The sequence below is a fragment of the Somniosus microcephalus genome, chromosome 31, assembly GCF_052327205.1.
Source record: "Somniosus microcephalus isolate GS21.2 chromosome 31, FLI_Smic_1.0, whole genome shotgun sequence".
NCBI lineage: Eukaryota > Metazoa > Chordata > Chondrichthyes > Squaliformes > Somniosidae > Somniosus > Somniosus microcephalus.
In genome coordinates this window covers 38,484,875-38,508,598 of record NC_141017.1, presented here as the reverse complement: position 1 = coordinate 38,508,598, position 23,724 = coordinate 38,484,875, and the positions used below count along the sequence as shown (strand labels likewise).

General features: G+C 45.6%; 1 protein-coding gene across 2 annotated transcripts in view; it reads right to left on the bottom strand.

Annotated features, from left to right (window-relative positions):
* raver1 (ribonucleoprotein, PTB-binding 1) overlaps window positions 1–23,724 on the bottom strand; it is a 46,585-nt gene that overhangs the window by 8,123 nt on the left and 14,738 nt on the right. The window contains exons 3-13 of one of the 2 annotated variants that reach the window (XM_085971869.1): window positions 22,375–22,844; window positions 19,796–19,987; window positions 19,206–19,335; window positions 17,921–18,024; window positions 13,070–13,156; window positions 10,668–10,776; window positions 8,778–9,043; window positions 6,948–7,038; window positions 2,071–2,264; window positions 1,053–1,124; window positions 204–284 (exon numbers count right to left, since the gene is read on the bottom strand). In XM_085971869.1, coding sequence (XP_085827995.1) covers window positions 204–284; window positions 1,053–1,124; window positions 2,071–2,264; window positions 6,948–7,038; window positions 8,778–9,043; window positions 10,668–10,776; window positions 13,070–13,156; window positions 17,921–18,024; window positions 19,206–19,335; window positions 19,796–19,987; window positions 22,375–22,844 — 1,796 coding nt within the window. The remainder of the gene's footprint in view (window positions 1–203; window positions 285–1,052; window positions 1,125–2,070; window positions 2,265–6,947; window positions 7,039–8,777; window positions 9,044–10,667; window positions 10,777–13,069; window positions 13,157–17,920; window positions 18,025–19,205; window positions 19,336–19,795; window positions 19,988–22,374; window positions 22,845–23,724) is intronic. The other variant, XM_085971870.1, reaches the window with a different exon arrangement.

Below are 23,724 nucleotides of genomic sequence, written 5' to 3'. Positions count from 1 at the left end.
GCGTGGCCGCAGTGACACTGCTGGCTGGGGCCTGAACTGTACCATTCCAATGCACTCTGCTTAGAATTTTAGTGAAAGGAGCTGTAATGACTCGCGGCTGAATCCAGTAAGGAACAGTCCCTGGTAAAGAGCAAGATACTGATCAGTTGGTATGCTACCTCGAATGCTTTATTCTAATGTGTGTTTCCTTTTGTAAAACGTACCTCGTTTCGATCACGTCCGTACCCCCCAAGTCCTCCTAAGCCAGGGTCACGGGGCATTGAGTATCTCTCCAGCTCCCTCTCCTAGTCAGAAAGAAACTTCAGGTCAGGCCGCTCATTGCACCGCAAAAAACATTTCTCTGGTCAAGGTCCTTCGCCAGTGTTATTTCCCCACAGTTACCGCCAGCACTCCTTCCCACAGTCACCGGCCAGCACCCCCCCCCCTCCCAGTGACACTTTGCGCCCCCCACTGGCACTCCCTCAAACCCCATCCCCCACTGGCACTCCTCTCCTCCCACCCCCCCAGTTAACCACTGTCACCTCATTCATGTATACAAGTCAATCTCAACAAGGCAGGGTACAGCTATTCAACCTTCAGTGTCTAAGCCAGGCCCAATCCCTCCCCGTGCAGAGCACAGCAGGACCCCGGCTGATATTGTCCCTCCCTAGCCCAGAGCACCAATAGACAGCAGATTCCGAATGAAATACCATCAACCTGAAACGTTAACTCTGTTTCTCTCTCCACAAATACTGCCTGACCTGCTGAGTGTTTCCAGCATTTTCTGTTTTTATTTCAGATTTCCAGCAACCTCAGTACTTTGTTTTCCTGACTACTGCCCTGGCAGAGGAGAGTTAACCCAGTAGTCGAGAGAATCCAAGGACCTCTGGCCTGTATTACTCAGCTCTACAGCACACTGCGTATCAGGAGAGTTCGGACTGCACTCCACCATACTGCAAGATCAATATCGCCATTCGGCCCAGCCTAGCTCACCTATCCCAATAACCTAGTCCCCCAAGCATCCAGCTGCCTCCACCAGATGTCGAATCCTCCATTTCCTTTATAAGATTTACCTCGTTTCTGTCACGACTGTACCCTCTCAGCCCAGGGTCACGTGATAGTGAGTAACGCTCCATCTCTCTTCCCTGTTAAAATAAAATTAGAGAGTGTTCAAATATAGTGCCAGTTCTCTCCTATCCCGTCAGAGGTTGAACTTTTGCTGGGGTGCTGTTAGTCACGCTTCTATGCGAGTCTCAACAGTAAAGGCTGGCACGCTACTGAACATGGATGGGCAGTACAGCTAAACCCAACCTCACCCTCAACCAAAACCTGCACAGGCATTTCCCAGCAGTGACCAACGGATAGTAATCAGGAAAAAGCCCAGAGCGAGGATCAAACCAGAGAGATGCTCCTGCACCATACAACAAAGCACAGCACGATCCCACTAACAGGAAAGAGACAAATGAGCGGTTTAGTGCCGTTGGTCGAGGGGTAAATATTGGACAGGACACCAGGAGAACCACCGTGCTTTAATTCAAATAGTGCCATGGGATCTTTTACGTCCACCTGAAAGGGCAGACAAGACATTGGTTTAACGTTACATCTGAAAGGCGGCACCTCCAACTGTGCAGCGCTCCTTCAGTACTACAGCAAAGTACCCCAGTGCATTGTAAAGGTCACAGAACATATATTTTGACAATATATTCCCAAATTCTACAAAAACAAGTACTTTTCCTCAGTACAGTATTATAAAATTGGAAGTGACCAGCCTCCCACAGTCTCAATATTCCCAGTACCTTGTAGCCTAAAGTGATATTTCAACTCAGTATTCAAAGTAATTTCTCGTTTCAGTATTTGCTGTAAACAAATCTATTATCCAGTGAACCAATTCCCTAAACTTGCAGGAGATGATCAAGGCTAGAAAGGAGTGTTGTCCACCAATACCGCCTGCAATTTCCAGCTTTGCTGTAAAAGGGATTCAGAATGACAGATGCCTGCAGCAGATTATTCTGGATAAGGCACAAGCCCAATTGCATTAAAACCCGATCACACTGTTACAAACTGGTAACAGAACATGCATTCCGATCGTACCTGTCCATAGTCCCTGTAAGAGTGATTGTAATTGTCGTAGTTTTCAAAATTGCCATAACCCGACTGGCTGCTTCCAGACTCTGGATAGTCACTCATGCCGGATCCCTGCTGAACTCTGGGGCTGGGGCTGGAGCTGGGGTAGTTTCCCAGAAGACCAGTATTAGGGCCGTAGGACATGGAGTTGCTGGCATTGGCTGTCAGAGAAAAACAACATTTTCAGGGCTAAAGGCAATATACAGCACCATAACATTGTGCAATGTAGCGGTGTTGTGAGCATGGATACGGATATTTAAGGCGCCACGTTTAACAAGGAAAGTGATGGCTCGCCATGTCTCAAGGTAAATTTACAATCTGATTCACCTTAACTTATTTAATCTCCTAAATAAGGAAATGAAACACTGCAGGTTAAAATCGACAAAGAAAAACCTTACCAAATGTACATTTAACCCGAATCACATTCCACCAGACACACAACGTGAACGGGTGAAGCAAGAGATGTGTCATGGCAAAAAAAAACCCAAGCGCGAGCGAGGCAGTTGCTGTGTCTCGCACCCTTACACAGCTCGCTGCCCTCCAGCAGTCACCATGCTGTCCTCCTGCTCAGACTCTAGTTCTGCAGACTCCATGAATATGGCTGCGTCTGTTGGTTCTCTACACACTCACCAATTCATTTCTAACACGGCGTGCCTCAGCAGCCTGGAACAAAATCATGCCTCTATCAGTAAATCACACCACACACTTCATATTATTTGCTATTAAAGCAGCAAAAGCAGAATAGGAACTCTTGACTTCTAACAGTTACGACAGGCAACTTGTGGGTAGCCAGGTGGCACAGCTCTTTGATGTGGCAACACACTGCACCACAAAGCAGGACCGACGCTCACACCCAACTTCCCCACATGCAGTTTACAAATGCTGACCAGTGGTCCAGTTCCCCAGAGACATGACACCATCACTTACTGCAGTGTTTAAGAACCAGTAACATTATCCAATGAGAGAACGTAGACTTTGAACGTCAAGTTGAGGCTGGATTGTAGTTTTTTTTGGATTGAAATCTCTCCATACCAGCCACAATCCCCCATGATAGGCAACTCCATTACCATCACCCAGGAGCTGCTCAAGTGCTGCAAGGACAAGTGAAGCTTAGCAGGGCAAGGCGACCAATTTACACAGTGCGAATATATGGAACACATGACCCGGGGGGCGGGGGGGAAAAGAGTGGAGGCAGATGGCTGGCAAAGAACAGAATAGATACTGGTCAGGGAAAGGGCTTGGGGAGTGTGGGAGAGCTTGGTACTGTGCAAGCACTGGCTGGACCGCACTGCACCTGCCTATAACATAAGAAATAGGAGCAGAAGTAGGCCAATCGGCCACTCGAGCCTGCTCCGCCATTCAATAAGATCATGGCTGATCTGATCCTAACCGCCAATCTACTATCACAGAACCATCTCCTGAATCTAACAGAATTAGACACACGAAATAGGAGCAGGATCAGGCTACACGGCCCCTGGGCCCGCTCCGCTACCCACAGGGCCATGACCGATCCGAACCTAGACTCATGTCCAAATTCCTGCCCGCTCCCCGTAACCCTTAATTCCCTTTACTTCTAGGAAACTGTCTATTTCTGTTTTAAATTTATGTAATGATGTAGCTTCTACAGCTTTTTGGGGCAGCATATTCCATGGACCTACCACCCTCTGAGTGAAGTAGTTCCTCCTCATCTCAGTTTTGAAAGAGCAGCCCCTTATTCTAAGACTATGCCCCCTAGTTCTAGTTTCACCCATCATCGGGAACATCTTCCCCGCATCCACCCGATCCAACCCCTTCACAATCTTATGTTTCAATAAGATCGCCTCTCATTCTTCTGAACTCCAATGAGTAGAGTCCCAATCTACTCAACCTCTCCTCATATGTCCATCCCCTCATCCCCGGGATTAACCGAGTGAACCTTTTTGTACTGACTCGAGAGCAAGTATGTCCTTTCTTAAGTATGGACACCAAAACTGTACGCAGTATTCCAGGTGCGGTCTCACCAATACCTTGTACAACTGAAGCAATACCTCCCTATTTTTATATTCTATCCCCCTAGCAATGAAAGCCAACATTCCATTGGCCTTCTTAATCACTTGCTGTACCTGCATACTAACCTTTTGAGTTTCGTGCACCAGGACCCCCAGATCCCTTTGTACTTCAGTACTTTACAGTTTCTTGCCATTAAGGTAATAACTTGCTCTATGGTTTTTCCTGCCAAAGTGCATAACCTCACACTTTCCAGTATTATATTCCATCTACCAAATCTCTGCCCACTTACTTAGCCTGTCGATGTCCCCTTGCAGGTTTTTTATGTCCGCCTCACTCACTACTTTCCCTCCCATCTTAGTATCATCTGCAAACTTTGATATGTTACACTCGGTCCCCTCCTCCAAATCGTTAATATAGATTGTAAAGAGTTGGGGACCCAGCACTGACCCCTGCGGAACACCACTAGTTACTGATTGCCAGTCTGAGAATGAACCATTTATCCCAACTCTCTGCCTTCTGTTAGATAGCCAATCCTCTATCCATGCCAGAATATTACCCCCAATCCCGTGATTTTTTATCTTAAGCAATAATCTTGTGTGGCACCTTGTCAAATGCCTTTTGGAAGTCTAAATACACTACGTCCACTGGTTCCCCTTTATCCACCCTATACGTTACTTCCTCAAAGAACTCCAGCAAATTTGTCAAACATGACTTCCCCTTCATAAAACCATGCTGACTTTGTCCTATTAAATTATGATTATCCAAATGTCCTGTTACTGTCTCCTTAATAATGGACTCCAAAATTTTACCTACCACAGATGTTAGGCTAACCAGTCTATAGTTTCCAGCCTTCTGCCCTTTTTAAATAAGGGCGTTACATTAGCAGTTTTCCAGTCTGCCGGGACCTTTGCTGAGTCCAGGGAGTTTTGGAAAATTACCAACGCATCCACAATCCCGACCGCCACTTCCCTCAAGACCCTAGGATGTAAGCCATCAGGTCCAGGCGATTTATCCGCTTTGAGTCCCATTATTTTACCAAGTACCACTTCCTTAGTGATTTTGATCGTGTTTAGCTCCTCCCCCCGTTTGTCCAGTGTTGGGATATTCTTAGTGTCTTCTACTGTAAAGACTGATGTAAAATATTCATTGTGTTTTTGCCATCTCCATATTTCCCACCATTAATTTCCCGGTCTCATCCTCTAAGGGACCAACATTTACTTTAGCCACCCTTTTTCTTTTTATATAACTATAAAAACTCTCACTATCTGTTTTTATATTTTTTGCTAATTTACTTTCATAATCTATCTTCCCTTTCTTAATCAATCTTTTTGTTATTTTTTGCTGTCTTCTAAAGTTTTCCCAATCCTCTATCCTCCCACTAGATTTGGCTACCTTATATGCCCTTGTTTTTCGTCGAATACTATCCTTAATTTCTTTACTTAGCCACGGATGGCTGTCTTTTCTTTTACACCCTTTTCTTCTCGGTGGAATATATATTTTTGGGAAGTTGTAAAATAACTCCTTAAATGTACACCACTGATCATGTATCGTCTTACCCTTTAATCTATTTTCCCAATCCACTCTACTCAATTCCGCTCTCATACCTTCATAGTCTCCTTTATTCAAGCTTAGCACGCTTGTTTGAGATCCAACCTTCTCACCCTCTAATTGAATATGGAATTCAACCATGTTATGGTCACTCATTCCAAGGGGATCCTTTACTAGGACATTTTTAATTAATCCCGTCTCGTTACACAGGACCAGATCTAAGGTTGCTTGCCCCCTGGTCGGTTCAGTTACATACTGCTCAAGAAACCCATCCCTAATACACTCAATGAACTCATCCTCAAGGCTGCCCTGCCCAATTTGATTTGTCCAATTAATATGATAGTTAAAATCCCCCATAATTAAAGATGCTCCCTTATTACAAGCCTCAACTATTTCCTGATTGATACTCCGTCCAACAGAGTTGCAACTGTTCAGAGGCCTATAGACTATGCCCACTAGCGTTTTTTTCCCCTTATTATTCCTGACCTCCACCCGAACTGTTTTATTATCCTGATTTTTGACCCAATATCATTTCTCTATGAGTGATTCCTTCCTTTATTAACACAGCCACCCCACCTCCCCTTCCTTCCTGCCCTTCCTGATCGTTAAATAACCTGGTATGTTTAATTCCCAGGCAGTCACCCTGCAGCCATGTTTCTGTAATGGCCACAAGATCATACCCATATGTAGTTATTTGTGCCATTAACTCGTCTATTTTGTTACGAATGCTACGTGCATTCGGATAGAGAACTTTCAAATATGTTTTGTGACACTTCGTTCCTGCTTTTGCCCTTTTTATTACTTTACCTTTTACTCCATACCTTCTGCCCCTTCCTGACACGCTCTGGTTTTTAATTTCCCCACTGCTACCTAAGTCTATGACCTTCTCTGCTGTCATTTTTATTATTTGCTCTCTCGGAACCTCCCCCCGACTAGTTAGTTTAAAGCCCTCTCTACAGCCCTAGTTATATGATCTGCCAGGACTCTAGTCCCAGCACTAACCAGCAATTTCCCCTCATTCCTCTTACGAAGGCACAGGTCAGGTCAGGACCAACAGGGAAATCAAAGCACTAATCCACATCTTCCCATTTCACGGTGCATCATTTATGTCGATGGATTTCTGTCAAAGCTGGTGTGAGAACTCACCCTCTGAATGGGGGTTCAGTAGGCTGCAGTTTAAGCCAAGAAGATTTCAATCCTTCAGTTTCACATTCATTGCCAACTATTGAGAGGGGGAAAATGCAACATTGCCCCATCGCTGAACCCTACAAACACAAGTAAAATGAAGCCAGCAGACTGCTCCTTACCAGGCAGGTTAACAGGAAACACACTTCGCAGATTGAGATATGGATTCTGAGGCATCCGAAAGTCTTTTGGGGGTTCTCCCAATAGAGATGGCTGCAACACAAATGCGGGAGCAGATTATTTGTAGTGCAGAGTTTCCCCCTCATTGTTCTCACCACAAACTCTCTGCACTATTCCAGCTAAAAGGGTGGGTCGGTGCCACACTCCTGAGCTGCTTCCAACCTCACTGCCTGAAACAAATGATTTCTTCCTCCCTCTTTTTGGACCCCAATCAATGAACTGATGTTTTGGGGGGGGGGGGGTGGGGGGGGGCAGCACATGCAAACTCACCCTCCAGCACGGTGCTGGAACTCCACTGCACTGAGCTGTCCTAAAACAGAATAAATATTCAATACAAGAGGTCAGGTGATGTCCTATGGGTGATACTATTTATTTTAGCTGTCCCCAAAATGCGATGCATTCTCTAGTTGCCATTAAATAAGCTGCTCAGCATAGTCCCATTTTAGATTCATTAGAGATCTTAAGGTAGCGCAGTCTGGTTGACTGTCCACCACATCAGCAAGCGAACTGCTCAGAGTCACTCAATGCTCCTACAACACCACCAGAATACAAAGACCCGGCTTGACCCTGGACCCTCCGTGAAGCAGAGTTTGTAGCCTGGCAACAAACCAAGGGGCCACAAACGGAAATTGCACAATTCACAGCGAGACTCAATAGTCTGAGGCCTTGGATTTTGTACCAGTTGTTGCTACCCCAGGGGGAGGGTGGCAAGTTTCAGAACATTATACCCCAGGGGGAGGGTGACAAGTTTCAGAACATTATACCCCAGGGGGGAAGGTGACAAGTTTCAGAACATTATACCCCAGGGGGGAAGGTGACAAGTTTCAGAACATTATACCCCAGGGGGAGGGTGGCAAGTTTCAGAACATTATACCCCAGGGGGGAGGGTGACAAGTTTCAGAACATTATACCCCAGGGGGAGGGTGACAAGTTTCAGAACATTATACCCCAGGGGGAGGGTGACAAGTTTCAGAACATTATACATTTGTCTCAAGGAGCTCGACCCCAATATACTAAAGACAATGGGGAGTTACTGATCTCAGGCTGAATGCTTCATAACCAGGGCCTTCTGTACATGAACCGAGGGAGCCTCAGTCTAGCTCACTGCAGAGAGATTTGGAACTGAGGCAAACAATTCTGGCCAGACGCAAAGTGAAGCACTGTAGTAGAGGCTGGGGTGTGCAGCATTGAAGCTCAGTTATTCGATTGGAGCAATGATTCCATTCAGAAAGGGATAAGCTTGCTAGTCCAAGCGGATTTATCCTCTTTCTACAAATTCTTTCACAACATTTCAGAGTGAAGCAATTATTTTTTTAAATTTAATAAAGCAAGTGGGAAAGTTGCAAAGCGAGCCTCGCCACGCCCAAGAAGCGCAGACACTAACTTTGCCACCGGTTCCTTTTCTATCTCTGTACCGTTTCGAATGAAAGATCATCTTTCTGGTGGTGACCACGATAAAACTACATTTTTGGAATACTGTGCTTGAACAGTGCATGGAAAAACTCAAGCATAACTTCATTTTAGTCAACTATGGTACAGATCAGCAACAAAAAATCCTTAGATAGGAGCAAGAGTGCATGTTTAAATTACTCTTGGGCTCAGTTGATATTTGCAATCCAAACTCCCACTTTACTCAATCCCAATCATAATTTTGTACGTGTTAAAAAGAAACACACAATCTGACTAAACAATTAGCTGCAAGGAACTGATGAGTCCCGATACTCCAGAAAGCCCAGTGTGACCCCTCAAACTATTAAAGTGCGACCTCTCACCCCGGATGTGGCCGAGCCGGTCTCCACTTGAGACATGTTTTGATTCCTCTGTTTCTGCAAATCACTGAGCACCGAGCCCAGGATGGAAGTGGGGATTCCTTGCAGAGGAGCCGGAGTAACTGGAGGAGGACTAACTTGCCGAGAACGCGACGGATTCTCCATCATTCCCTGCATGTCGGCTGACATTTGTCCAAGATACTGCTGGGATGGCATCGTTCCCATTGGCATCATAGGCGGCTTCATCTGTGCCATTTCAGAATTCAGTCCTGCAAGGGGCACAAATGCCGACAGTCAGAAGATATTTTAATTAAAAACTAGTTTATGAAGGAAACCTCCTATTAAAACAAAGTTAACTGTTGAATCAAACCACCCTCCACCAAGCCACGACCTCCGCAATGTCATTCAATCCAGAATGCAACAGGGGAAGGTAGACGCGAGTGTAATAATAGTGGACATTCTACTTCTGGAATTCAGCCCAGTGCTGTTTAAAACCCTGTCCGACAGTAAACTGCAGCAACCCCCACCTACAAGAGGCAAAGTGCTCTGGGCTTTAACAGTACAACACAAAAATTCTCTAACTGACAGGTGGGATGTCATAGAGTGATGCATCCCCCTGATCGCAGCCTGTAGTTAGAATCATAGAATGGCCTCCTTCCGGGCTGTAACCATTCAGCCCATCGAGCCCGTGCTGGCTCTCTGCAAGAGCACTTCAGCTAGTCCCACTCCCCCGCCCTTTCCCAATAGCCCTGCAAATTTTTTACCTTCAGATACCTATCCAACTCCCTTTTCAAAGCAGTGATTCAATCTGCCTCCACCACCCTTTCAGGCAGTGCATTCCACTCGCTGTCTAAAAAAGTTCTCTCTCATGTCTTTGGCTCTTTTGCCAATCACCTTAAATCTGTGTCTGGTTCCTGACCCTTCCACCAATGGGAACAGTTTCTATCTACTCTGTCCAGATCCCTCATGATTTTGAACACCTCTATCAAATCTCCTCTCGACATTCTCTGCTCCAAGGAGAACAACCCCAGCTTCTCCAGTCCATCAACGTTGCTGGAAAGTGTCCCCAAGCCAAAGAGAAGCTGAAGAGGGGGTAAAGACAGAAAATCTTGGGTCTGCTCTTGTAGACCTCAATACTGAAGACAGGCAGAGGACAGTTATTATGGTTCCAAACTAATTCATGGCTGTAAGTGGTGTTTGGTAAGGAGAGAAAAATAAAAAGATTTTAAAAACATTCCCTCATTACTAGTTATTACAACAGTAGCAATCCAATCTTTGGGTCCAATTATCAGTTGTCAGCTTTACTCAACGTTAATGCCATCTGAAACCCTCAGCAGATTAAAAAGCCATCCATATATTGTATCTTTGTGATGTGACATGGCCTGAGCAGCACACCTCCCCTATCCCTGTGGCATTGGGAGCGCTCCTCCTCCACGGGCCTTAGGTCCTCCATTCACAGCTGCCCAGCTACAGGATGCGGACTAGCTGGGCTGCAGCACTGATCTCTCCCCTTCCCCGCTCTCCAGGAGGTGACAAGGGAATGTGCTGCGAAGCAGTAACCACACAGCAAGAAAGAGAGCCCCATTAAAACATACCCATTTAATAGAACTATTGGTCCTACAGATTTCCCCTGGATTGTACTCTGGGGTGGTTCCTGGCTTCCACTTGGCACCCACTGAATGTGGATCTCAGCTTCAGATCGGCATCTCATCAGTATGGATGGAATTGGTTTGATGATGATACCCAACGAAGAATAGTGAGCAACACTGCTCTATTTAAACATCAGCTGTAGCATTCCTCCAGAACACAAGGGGATGTATTGGGAATGCAAGTGCAAAGTGAGAATAGGTTCAGGAATCAGTGAGCAGAGCCTTGTTACAGAATTCTACATACCTGTGGGCGATTCCCCAAGAAGTCCCTTTCCTGGTTGCGGAGGGGCTCCGAGTCCGATGGGGTTTTGCTGCAAAGCTGCAAGAGGAGACTCACCCAGAATCCCAGGTTTCTGAAAAAACACACACATACAGACAATGCCATTCTTTTACCGGGACAGGAATTGCTCAGTTTAATCAGTTACCAGGATAATGAATGCAGAAGGATTCCCTTCAGTCTGATCCCAATGTAGGGAAGTGTCAATTACCGAATCACAGTGGAAAGTGTAACCTAAATCAAGGGAAATTCCCAACAACTTCCCATCTCATTTATCAGACACACCATCCCTCTTAGTTGTAGCCTCTACTCTCTCTCCCCAGCAAAAAACATGTCTTTTGACACCACTATTCTCATTTACTTTAGCACCAAATATTTGTTTCTCCTCTCTACACGTTGAAATTAAAATTAATTGCAGAGCCTCCTGCTCAACGCAATCTTTTTAGCAGATCGTAACTGTGGGAACTGTTACCTTCCCCCGTCCCCAGTCTTTCTATTCATCCAACATTCTTCAGTCTTGTAATAGCCAAGCTTGGATCACCCAGTCATTAGCTCCTGATTTAATTCATCATTCCTTATCCCCCACCTTTTTCAACCTTGTTTGTATGCAGCACCATGAGCCTGGATCAACACCCTGGTCTTGTATTCAATTTAAAAACATGATTCACAGTGACAGCACCACAGAATGCTAAGAGCTTTGGGGGGGGGGGGGGGGGGGGGGAAGAGAATTGATTGATAACACTAATTAAAGATTAAAATTCCAAAACTACAACTGGCCTTTTCCAATTGGAGACAGGAAATCAGTCAGAGCTCCTAATCATCTAGCAACCCCTGCTTAAAGTGCAGACGTACTTTGGGCCAAGCTATGGTGCCCTCCATAGCTGAATAGCCAATCAATATTCAGCATCACAGTTCCTATGAGGTTTCAAAAGGGATCATCGCTCATGAAACGGCAGCCCAGCAAGAAGTCAACGATAATCTGGACGACAGCGATTTAATCCGTAAGCTGCTTTTATATTGTCTGCCCTTTTAATTTGAATTCCAGGAGACTGATGTCCGTGAGCTCACCGTGTTTACACTGCTAAATCTGGCACCAGTTTCTCTCTCTCTGGGAGCAGGGCTCAGTGCTGTAAATATTGAGCCAGCTGATGGAATCTGAATTAAAACAGCACCAATATATAAGCAGTTACTGACTTGCAGATCATTAAGCCCTCATGCATTTTTCATCTTGCACACTTCACTTTCTAAACTGGACTCAGCTTCTGCAAAGTCAGCTGATCATGGAGCAAAGGTCATTGGGGGTCAGTGAAGGCAAAGGGTGCAAGGTATGAAATGCATGGATAAGCAAAGTGCAAATCGACAGGGATTAGAAGAGTGGTGTGAAATGACGCTACTCTGACTCTGAACACCTGGCATTGGTTCCAATAGTTACAATGGGGAAAACTATTTGGTGATGGCAAACAAGAGCGGTTTTGGGGTGGGGGGGGGGGGGGGGGCGGTGTGGGAGGAGGGAGGGAGAGAAAAAGATAGGGAGAGAGAAAGTGGGACAAAATTCCAGAGACACGGAATTATGGAGCAGTAGAGGCCCTGACTGCTGTCAACATAAATCATGGCCTGGTATCCGTCAGTAGTGGGCACTGTGCCACTATCTGTCTCTCTCCTGCTAGGAGGTTTTCCACAAGTCAGTTTCACAGGAATGAAGGCAGAGCTCACCGAGACTGCACGGGTGAAACCTATTTAGAATTAGGTTACAGTCTTTGACATTTTTGTTGAGTACCAGTAAATGGCACCTTCAATGTGAAATGGAATCTCAATCTGTACAAGTAGAGAGAGAAACAGATAAGAGGCAGAGCAAGGTTAAAAACGGGGGCAGGGGGGGGGGGGGGGGGGGAAACATCAAAGCAAATTATTTCACATGCTGGCAGCCGATTATATGTCAGTGGAATCCCACACAACACTGCGAAAGTCATGGCAACAATTGTGTGCGCCTTTTCTTTCTTGTATGAATGACAATGTGTGAACTATACAAATTCCCTGACTCACGGTCAGAATGATTTGATGTTCATTTTTCTGTTAAACAAAATACTGAATATATTTTCAACCGCACAAGGGAGTACAGTGATGATCACCATTACAGGCCAACAGCCTCAATGAACCCTTTCTCAGTCAGAGCAATATTGATACTTGGAATCTAGAAACCCCCCCCACAGTTTTTTTTACAAGTAAGCTAAACTATCAGCTGCCATTTTATCCAAATAAAACTTTACAGCCAAGGCAGTAGAGCAAGGCTAAAATTCATGTGATCAGTATGCACGGTAAATGCGATAAAGGCAAACCCGAGCACAACAATCTATTTGTGATGGACTTACATTGAGAAATGCCTGGTTTTCCTTATTTTGCATCAGCTGGGTCCGAACCAGGTTCTGCAGAAAAACTGGGTTCCCAAGCAAAGCATTCTAGGACACAACAGGTGTAGGGGAGAAAAGGGGGAGCGGCAGAGAATGAAAGGTCAGTCATTACATGAACATATAAACAGAAAAGTGCAAGAAAAATAGTAAAAGCTATCAAACTCCATTGGGAGAGGGAAAAAAGCCACCTTATTGAATAGGTCCCAATGAACTAGTCAACATCCTATGAACCCTGAAAGCAAGAGACAGAGCTAGAGAGGTTAGCATTCACATCCATTCACCAACTTAACGATCGAGTTTGAAGAGGATGAGTCGGACTTCCGACCATAAACCCCCACCTGAAATTATCTAGGTGTGCTAACAGAAGAGGTTAGTACTTGCTCTCCATTCCAGCTCTTGGCTGGAGTCCTCCTGCCACGGTGGCCCTCAAGGCAGTCATTCATTCAACTGATGCACATGTGAGCTGGTCAGCTGCTAGCTGTCATTTTCAGTGCTGCACTGTATAAAACACAGTCCATCACGCCATTCCTGGACTTCCCAATGACTTGGTGGTCTAAGCAATGCCAGATGTGGCACTGAGCAAGAATGTCATGAAAATCCAGGTTCCACCCCTCATCTGTGCAGAAGTAGCAATAGAAATGCTACATTTTGTATTACACATATACAGGATTAAGTGCCGCTGTGATGCCCCTGTTGTTAAGTAACCTGGTAACATGCATTGTCTAGGCAACACATAATGAACAGCCACTTGGGTAGCTGCCAGTGGAACTACACCCCAGTGAGAGTTACTAACTTCAGGAGAGAGAGGAAAGGAAAACTGGGAGGGGTGGGGGAAAGGGAGAAGAGAAAAGACAAATTAAAAAACTGTCCAATAGATTTTCATGCATTTTCATAAAGGTCAGCTCAACATGAAAAAGTTGAAAGGCCAATTATATTATGGGATATAAACACTGAATGACAGCACTGCTGGTTTCAATAACAACTGACAATACACAATGAGCAACTCGGTGCCAAAAGAGAGTCAGGTGAAAGGAACTTCTGACCGTTTTCTGCAATGACGTGACATTTAATGCAGGAATTCAGAAACACAGGGTATGGTGTTTACTATAAAAAGAACTTCTAGGAGTGACTGGGGCCAAATTTCAGAACACACAGCAGTCCCCTGGAATATTTGTCACCTCTGTAGCCTTCTTCCACAGATTGTTCTCAGCACAGTGGGTGCTGACAGTTCATCAGGGTTTCGGGGTTCTGGTTCCTGGGCAGCAGTGGCTACATACCAGGGGAGGTGGAAACATTCCGCTGACAACTGTTAAAAAGGTTGTGAGTGAATTGAGTTCGTTTTAAAATTCTCATCCTTGTTTTCAAATCCATCCATGGCCTCGCCCCTCCCTATCTAACCTTCTCCAGCCCCACAAACCACCACGCCAGTCCCCTCCCCCCCACCCAGATCTCTGCGCTCCTCCAATTCTGGCCTCTTGAGCTTCCTTGATTTTAATCGCTCAACCATTGGTGGTGGTGCCTTCAGCTGCCAAGGCTCCAAGCTCTGGAAATCCCTCCTTTAGCCTCTCCACCTCTCTCTCCTCCTTGAAGACGCTCCTTAAAACCGACCTCTTTGACCAAGCTCTTGGTCACCTGTCCCAATTTCTCCTTATGTGGCTCTGTGTCAAATTTTTGGTCTTGCAACACTCCTGTGAAGCGCTTTGGTAGCAGTTACTGTATCACAATTCATCCAATAATTCTGCAATTGTAACTGACATCTGCGCTCACTCCACTGGTTTACTGAACGACAGCATTTATAAGACTAGTGCCTTCAGAGACGTGCAGAAATGAGAATAAGTTTCAACTATAAATTTATTGGGCATTTCACAGCACAGTGACTTCAGGCCGGCTTGACTTCAGCGATCAGCGAAATGACAAAAGGCGGCGGATTGTGTTTTTATGCAATCCATCTCGCATCACTTGGAAAGACCTTGTAAACACTTTTGACACATGGGAAAGCCTTTGCGCAAGATCGCAAGGTGGCCCGGACTTCACTTTGTGGAAGAGGTTGTGCAATCTCATTAAATTCATCATAAAAAAGGCAGATAGCAAGCCAGCGGAAGAGTCGCATAGACTTGGATAAGCTGCTTTGAGGTCAACGCACTAGCATTTGACCTGGAAATCTGATTCTAATCATTGGATGCCAAGGAGGGAGAAAAAGATTTCTAATCGCCCCTCCCACCCTCATGGTGCACGAGTTTGGCAGTTGGGGGGGGGGGGGGTTAGTGAGAGGAGGAATAAAACCATGAACGCGCCAGCTTGCTGCCTTATCAAGTTACAGTCTTGGTTAATTTAATTGGTGAATGATCAAATACTTGCATCACCCGAAGTAATAACATTTTCCTATAGAAGCGACATTGTAGATACCCAAAGTATGTACAGTGCACTAGGGTTATAGTCATACCTAATTCATAAAGAAAATCAAAAATCAGGGTTTGAAAGTTCTATACAAACATATACAACCCATCATTCTACAGACTCCAACACCCACCAGTACATGCTCAATATAATTAGAGGCAATAACGAGAGAACAGATGGCGACTGATGTTGTGCTTCAATAGTGATGGTTTTGACACCAGCGCAAGATGAGCTCTGAAACACGCATTCATTCATTCAAACCTTCAAATTCATTATTAGACCCAAATCTTAGTTTCACACAAATACTATCCATGCGATAGCGGAGACTACAGTGCAAGTGACACACCTACTGAAACAACAGGAGGATATTTCTGCCATTATCCTTGGAAGAGAGCTCTCCCTCACTGATTTGGTAGATACGTACACGCAGGCCAGAATGTCGCAGCTGCCATCGTCAGTCTGTGTGAGTGAGCTGATCGGAGCCAGGGTCTCGGCCCCCTGCTCCCACCACTAGGGAGGAGTGACCGAGGACAATCCAGGGCTGCCGGGCCCAGTCACTATCCAGTGACCATGCTGGAAAGTGCACGTCCAGCCAGTCCAGGACTGGGCTCAGCGGTGATACTCTCCACAGTCAAATGCTCTGCCAACACTCACCGTCTCGGCTCATCCCTGCAGACCGGCCGGTGCCTCGAGAACCCCTGTCTTAGCAGGACTAGCAGGACTGCCACAAACAGGAGAAAGTTGGGGGAAGGGACAACCTTTGGAGACTGATATATTACAGATGTTACAGCATTTAACCAGTCTCAGAATGAGTCAATCTCCATGTGTTCAAGAGATTTTCCACTCCGTTAAAAGAACTAAAAAAAAATTAATGTTAAAAACAGATTTTTTTTTTTTTAAATCTGCAAAAATGTAAGCGTGCGAGGATGGAGGAGCAAAAGCAAGTAACGGAATGGAAAATGTGTCCATTTTGGCACAGTATATCCCAACACATGCTAGGCAAGCGTTGCTAGTTTTGTTGCGCTAATTTCTGCACAATGCTTATGTGCAGGAATTTACAGGATTACCAACATTAGATGAGCTTGTACACCTGATCTGACAATCCATAAAATATGCTGCACGGCATAAAACATTTTAAACCTCCCAATGACCACACGTAGCATGGCCGACCGCTTTTACCCTGCTGCACTGAAATCTTATTCCAGGAGGAACAGTTCCCAGAGGGTGAACATTAATATCACTGGATCTGTATTGATGGAGGGGAGGCAAGTACATCCCATCGGCACACCCTAAAGATCAAAGAAACAGTTGCTTCATCTCCCCAGTCCACCTTTGGAGGGGGAACAGCAAACACTGAGATGCCCAGATCGTTCAACCTCTGAAAAAAGTAGGTTTCACATTTCAGACTGTTTCCTGAAGGAACACGTCATGATGGAGTATGTGTATTCTGCTGAAGCGTCACACCTGAAACGTTTAACCCATCTTTCTCATTCAGATACTGATCGGTCTGCTAGGCATCTACTGCCAGATTTCCAGTATTCATTCTTATTTTATGCACATGGCAAACAAGATGCCAAACACAGCACTGTAGAGGCATTGGGCAACATGCCCCATTTGTACCACATTATAAAGGGGCTTTACAAACAGACGGCACAGAAATCTACAGGACAATCTTCCTACAGCTAAATATATTACCAGAAAAGCTTTACATCTGCCTAACTATCCAGTTTATACATATCCTTTCCACCATGCAGCAACTAGCTAACTTGAGTGTAACTTCCCCCACCCCCACCCTGATGGACATGCAGCTCTGGTCATTGCATTGGTCCAAACCACCATTTTGCACTTGTCCTGTAAATCACTAAGCAGCCATTTCAAGCACAGCAGAGCAACGCAAAAATTAAGGGGAGGCGATTGGACTTGGTAGGGTTTTTTAAAATGTGAAACCAAGTTAAATGAAATCTGTGGTGCAGAATTGCACATTTCCATTGATTTCACCGTGAGCATCACTTTTACACTATGATGAAGCACAAGGCAGCACCAGCAACTGGACAAAGGTCTCTTCAGGGCAGTTCGGCCTACAGGAGAAATCTGATTAAACTGTGGGTGAAGTTGGTGCGCTTAAGTTCAGTGAGTTCCCGTAACACTGATCTCTGCCAGCACTGGCATTTAAGTTGCAGCATTCCTGCAGGAGAATAGCGCAGGTTCGCTCTTCTGGGAGAGGGCACGAAGGGAAGAGGAGGGGGGGGGGGAAAAAAAAAAAGAGTGCAATGGTATCACAGAAAACACTAAGCCTTCAAAGATGAACATAATTCCTTCATTGTCACTGAATAGCTTGTACTGAAGCCCCAAAGCAAAGACTCAACCCCCCTGGAGCTTGTTTTCCATTCGGTGCACGTGTAAGTGGAGATTTACCTGGGCTTGGGCTGGGTTTTGGCTCTGCAAGACCAACTGCAAGAGGGCTGCACTTAATCCCGGATTCCCCAGCAGAGGCATTGAAGGGGCAGCTCCGAGAATTCCTAAAGAAAACAAAGCCTCATGGTTAGCATCGTTGTTCAGATTTTCCGCAGCTGAAGTGAACACTTACTCACGGATGAAAACCCATTCCTATATTCGGAAATTAGATGATTGCATCAGAAATTATTGAAACCTATTCTATGCTAATTTATGAAGAAGGGTTTTGAGCGCACAAGATGCACCCCAAGCGTCAAAAGTTTGAAAGGCTTGCTTTTCTGACCTGGAGCACTTGGCATTGGCAAACTTTCCCCATCAAACAGAAATTAAACTCTACCACCTACAAGGACAAGGGCAGCTGTCACACAAGACCACCACCAACTCCACATTCCTCTCCAAGTCTCTCACTATCCTGACTTGGACATATATCGGCCGTTCCTTCATAGTCACGGTGTCAAAATCCAGGAACTCCCTCCCCAACAGCACTGTGGGAGCACCTGATCACCACACGGACTGCAGCGATTCAAGGAGACCCACGACCACCTTCTCAAGGGCAGCAACGCCCATCCCTACTTCAAGAATATATATATATATATATATATATATATATATTTTTTTTTTTTTAAATTTGATCTCGAGCCCCAATTAAACCACCTGCCAACAGCAAGTATCTGACTTGAGCAGTGGGCTTAAAGGGGAAAGGCAAGGTTAGCAGCTAAACATCATAACTGTGCGCCAAATCGGCCGTCAGCAACACCATGGGAGATCTACTGACTGATTAAAGATCAACTGCAGCACTGCACATCCAATAACTTGGAAAGCTTGAAAATAGAGAAAGGCAAGGAATTGGGATTGAAATTGTAGAACTGCCATGTCAAAAAAGGTGAAGTAAGCTCGATGGGCCAAATGGCCTGCTCTCGATCTGGAGTTCCCATGGGACAGCAAGGGGAAAGATTGCACTTTATTGAAAATATAAATCTGATAACATACATTAAAAACCTTGCTTATATACATATCCTTGTTTAAACACATATCCTAGGCTTTAACATTGAAAGTGCCCAAGTGATCAGTTATAGTAGAAATTCTCTTTGTAACCAGGCTCTGGTGACAGTGTAGTTGCAGACTGTGGCCACTTGGTAGCTCCACTAACTTGTACCACTGTATCCCGACACACTGCGAGTAACCCCAAGGGAGATACACTGGTTGGGAATGTCCATGGCGGTGGCTCGGGTGCCCTGCTCCTCACCCTGCTGTGCGCCTGTGCCTCCGTGAATTAATGGGTTTAGGAGAAGCTGCAGCGTGGCTGGATTACTGAGGCTGTTCAGAATCTGCACGGGATTCGGTTCTGGGAGAAGACCCTTTCCACGGTTCATTGCCTAGGGCAAGAATGAAAACAAATGAAGACAAGATTGAATGACGAGTGCAACAGTTATTAAGCAGAGAGCTTTGCACTTAAAGGAATACTCCATGCAACATTCATCAATATTGTACTGAAGTCTTCGAGTAACTGGCAGGATTTCTCTTTCCCCACCCCTACAAAATATGAGATGCAAATATAAGGAAGTCAGATTCCACAGGCACTGGCTGCCCTCTGGTACCTCATCGAAATGGCCCTGTGAGTGCAGACAGTGTTTCAACAGGCTTTTTAATCACAAGAGCACTGTGGTCAAGTAATGTCCCCCTGCTCTGTAGTATTATACTTTGTACTCCAATCTGCCATCGCTTAAAGCCAGTTAAGATTTTTGCAAGCCCTTCATGGTCTACAGCTCAAACAGAGGTCGTGGTTATCTGGTGCTTGAGATCTGTACACGAGTGCGAATTTGATTAAGGACTCACCATAGCTTGAGCTGCTATCAGGGCAGGAAGCATGCTCCGCCCCGGGGGTCCGGGTGCACAGAATGAGACCCGAATGTGGTTCCCGCCGACCCACAGCCCGTCCATCTCTTGCTGCACTTCCTCCGCTTCATCTGCAGTTTCATATTCCACGACAGCAAAGCCTCGAAATTGCCCATCAGGTCCCTGAGCCAGCTGCGCGGGGGGGGGGGGGGGCCACAGAACATTGGTGATCGATGAGCAGCGTGCAGGGTAAGGGGGGGTGGGGGGGGGGGGGGGGGGGGAAGAAAGGAGAAGAGGGAAAAAACAAAAGCAAACAAATGTAAATAGACGATCAAGATAATAACCTTCAGTGATGGTGGTTTGCTGCGCTGAAATTACTAGGAGAAATGATGCAATATTGGTCAGCAGGACAATGAATAAAAGTAGTTCATTCCACCAGGTGAAGTGCAGAACCATTTACAATTTGCTTGTGGTTGTGAAAAGTTCACCCTCCCTGACAGCATGGAGTCTTGCTGGGCTTCAGTTTCACAGGTGCTGCCGGTGACTATTGGACTGTGCAGAGCATCACAGCAAGCCTGATGCTGTCACCAAGAGGAAGGGGGCATACCAAGTTGCTAAGTTTGTAAACTGCAATGCTCGCAGGGATGAATGCAATTCTTGGACAGGTTGAAACAAAGGTCCTGCTGCCAAGTGGTACATAACGATCAACCTATGACCCAGGACAGGAAGATGACAAATTGCCACTTAATCCCAAATACTATAAAAAAAGGAGTTGCAGCACCTATTCTTATCAGCAAGACCTTTTTCACTGTGTACCCGTGCTGTAAATCTACTATTAGAGGCAAGCCTGAGAACAGACATTGTGCAGAGAGATCCAACTTGCTGGAACTCCCACCTTAAACCTCTCCATTTTTATAAAACCTCCTGAAGTACTTGCTCCCAGGTGTTCTCTATCTAATAGAGAATAAAAATCACCAACATGCAACTACAATCAACTGTAAGTTTCTTGAGGGCATTTAGTGATATCTGGCCATTCAGCAGAAATGAGTTCTTCAACCTGCCCCATGACACAGAATAATAGTAAACCAGTATTAAAGTAACATCTGGCTGTCGAGCAACCTAAACCATTTCACAAGAATCAGGGCTTGAAATAAGTGCTGCAGAACCATCAGCTGACAAGTCACAGTTCTACAGTAAAGAGAAAAAACAAGGTACTGCTCCACCAGCAAACATTAACTAGCATTTGATGAACACCCACTTGCTGGAAGCAGTTTATCAGAAGCCTGCACAAACTCCCTGCAAGTGTCTGGACTGCACAGACATGCACCAACTGATCTATTGGTGGAGTCAGTGGTCCTTATCCAAGTTGAACAGGCTTTTAGTTTCTGGCCAGAGGTTCCAGTTGTTCACTATTATTTGTCTTATTTTCTTTATTGCATCAGCAGAACGATGGCAGAGCCAGCTCTACTGTCCCCTCCGACAGATACAATAAATCTTCACAATTCCTGGCTTAATGTGGGGTCAGCTCCCACACACCAGGACCTTCCACCCAGAGACACAATTTCCATAGACTGTGTTTTATGTTCGAAATTAGAGTATTAGAACAGCACCGGAATAGAAACATCAGTCACTAGAGAATCTAAAAGCCACATCTGCGTATCTTCCTATACATGATTAAAAAGGTTGAAATGTGCAGATAAATAGCAGCACAATAGGCAAAGTAAACTACAAGCATACTGAAGAGGCTACTTGCCATTATTATTAAAGAAGGATTAAAAGGGAATTCCAGAAGAGCAGAAACCCAGGTACAAACCACCAGCACAATGATTCAGACATTATGTCGGGTGTAGTGGGGGAGAAAGAGGGATGGGTCAGTATAAATGTACACTGGTGCAGGCAATACACAGGCAGCTGGAGAGGACAGGGCTACACTGGGAAGACAGGATACACAGACTTTTACAGGAGTAAAACTCATTTGTAAACCCATCACTGCGACACACACAGCAGTTCAGATGCTGCATTCACAACACTGGCTGTATATTCCAGTCCACAACTGGCACGCGCACCAATTATCAGACCAGGTGATGAGCAACATCAGTGCAGCCTAAAGTGGATGGGGGTGGGGGCTTTCGAGAGAGGGAAGGAGGAAGGAAAGAAGGGAACTAAAGATATGCATTGCGTTAACTTTCCAGCCACAGGTCAAGCAGCAGCGTTTTCCCCAGCAATTACTCAGGTCCCATCCCCAGGTAGGCCCAATCTCTAACAATGCAAGGGGAAGGAAGAAAAGCCAAGCATAAACTGCTGCAATAATCTGAACGCTGAATAGATCACAATGTGCAGCGACTGCAGCTCATAGGTTTAAAAAAGCCTCTCGACCAATGTTCGCTGTAAGCTGCACTTTGTTCTGTCTCTTTTAATGTGCGGTCCCTTGAAATTTCTGCACGTGCGGTATTTACAATGTAAAAGCCGGGGAGCAGGCTACATGGGACCTTTGAGATTACTGCGCACCTTAGTGGGAACATTGCTCTTGACCATTCTTGCTTTTAACATTGCCTGCTTCCCATGACCATTACTCATACCTGACAATAGGTTGGTTGATAGAGACAGCTGAAGGCCTGACTGAGTGCCTGCAGATCTTTATAATCATGTGGGAGCTTGTCCACGCACAGGCACTTGGAATGAATGAGGTCGAGAGTCAGCTGATTCACATCTGTCCAGTGAACATACAGGCTGCGTGTACCCAGCTGTTTTCCCAGGAGTTCCGATTTAGCACGGGCAGCAGAGTCCTTTTTCATGTATTCCACAAAACCATACCCTTTCGAGTGTCCTGAGAAAACACTGTACACAAGGAAACATCGTTCCAGGTTCCCAAAAGGCCGCACCAGCTCTTCAAACTGCTGCTGAGTGAAGGAGAGAGGCAGGTTTGCAATGCAGAGCAGAGCGTCAGTGGGCTGCAGCTGGACTGATATCTCTCGGTCCCGCAGCGTTGACTGGTGGAATTTCTCAATGGCAGAGTTTGCTTGATCCCCGTTCAATAAAGTAACAAAAGCTAGAAATAAACAAATAGAAAAAAAAAAAGTTAATGCAACTGACTTCTGACTTTCCTCAGCCCTCATCAGTGCTACAGTACAGTTCTGTGGCCGTCGGCAGGCCTTGCTGCATTGCCCAACAGTGAGAGCCACTGTGGGGGTTGGGGGAAATGAGTGGACAGTGAGAATCTGCAGACGATGACAGCCAAACCCACGCCTGTCCGCACTTCCCAGCGGGGCTGGGGTCACGGGACAGGAGATGTGCACAGGCTAAGCAAACCTCCACTCAACCCAAGGGGAAGTGCACAGCCATCGCCTAGTAAGCAGCTTGGCAAGGGTGCAAGTGGCAACAGGACTGCTCAGAGTGCAAAGGGGGATGAACTGCAGGGGGTGGGGGAAAAAAAAATCACAGAAGCTTCATCTCTACTGTCTGTGACAATGGCAGTTTATGTAAAATCTCATTGAAATAGCTAAAATATTAACAAGGATTATTACTTCAAAGTACACAAAGAAAATAGAACCAGAAAAGTGGAAAAGAAAATTCAAAAGAAATACCAGGAAAAGCTTCTTTACACCAAGAAAGATAAATGTACAGAATAATCTGCCAAGAAAATTAGAGGCAACAAAAAACCTGGCGTGATGTAAATGACAATGGGGGGTATGACTGGAGAGTTAATGCACCAGAGAGAGAGAAGCTTTCATGTTCAGAATGGCCTTCTCCCATCCCGGCCCTTTCTTCCTTCCCACAACCTCCTGGAATAATCAAGATCAGGGATTTTTCTCGTTGGGAACGGCGCCTCGTCACTCCACGGCACAATGTTGGGGGCCACGGCGTGTATTTATTCATTATGCAGGAAACTTTGGTTTATCCGGAGGTTAACTGTCCGGAATGCTCAAGCC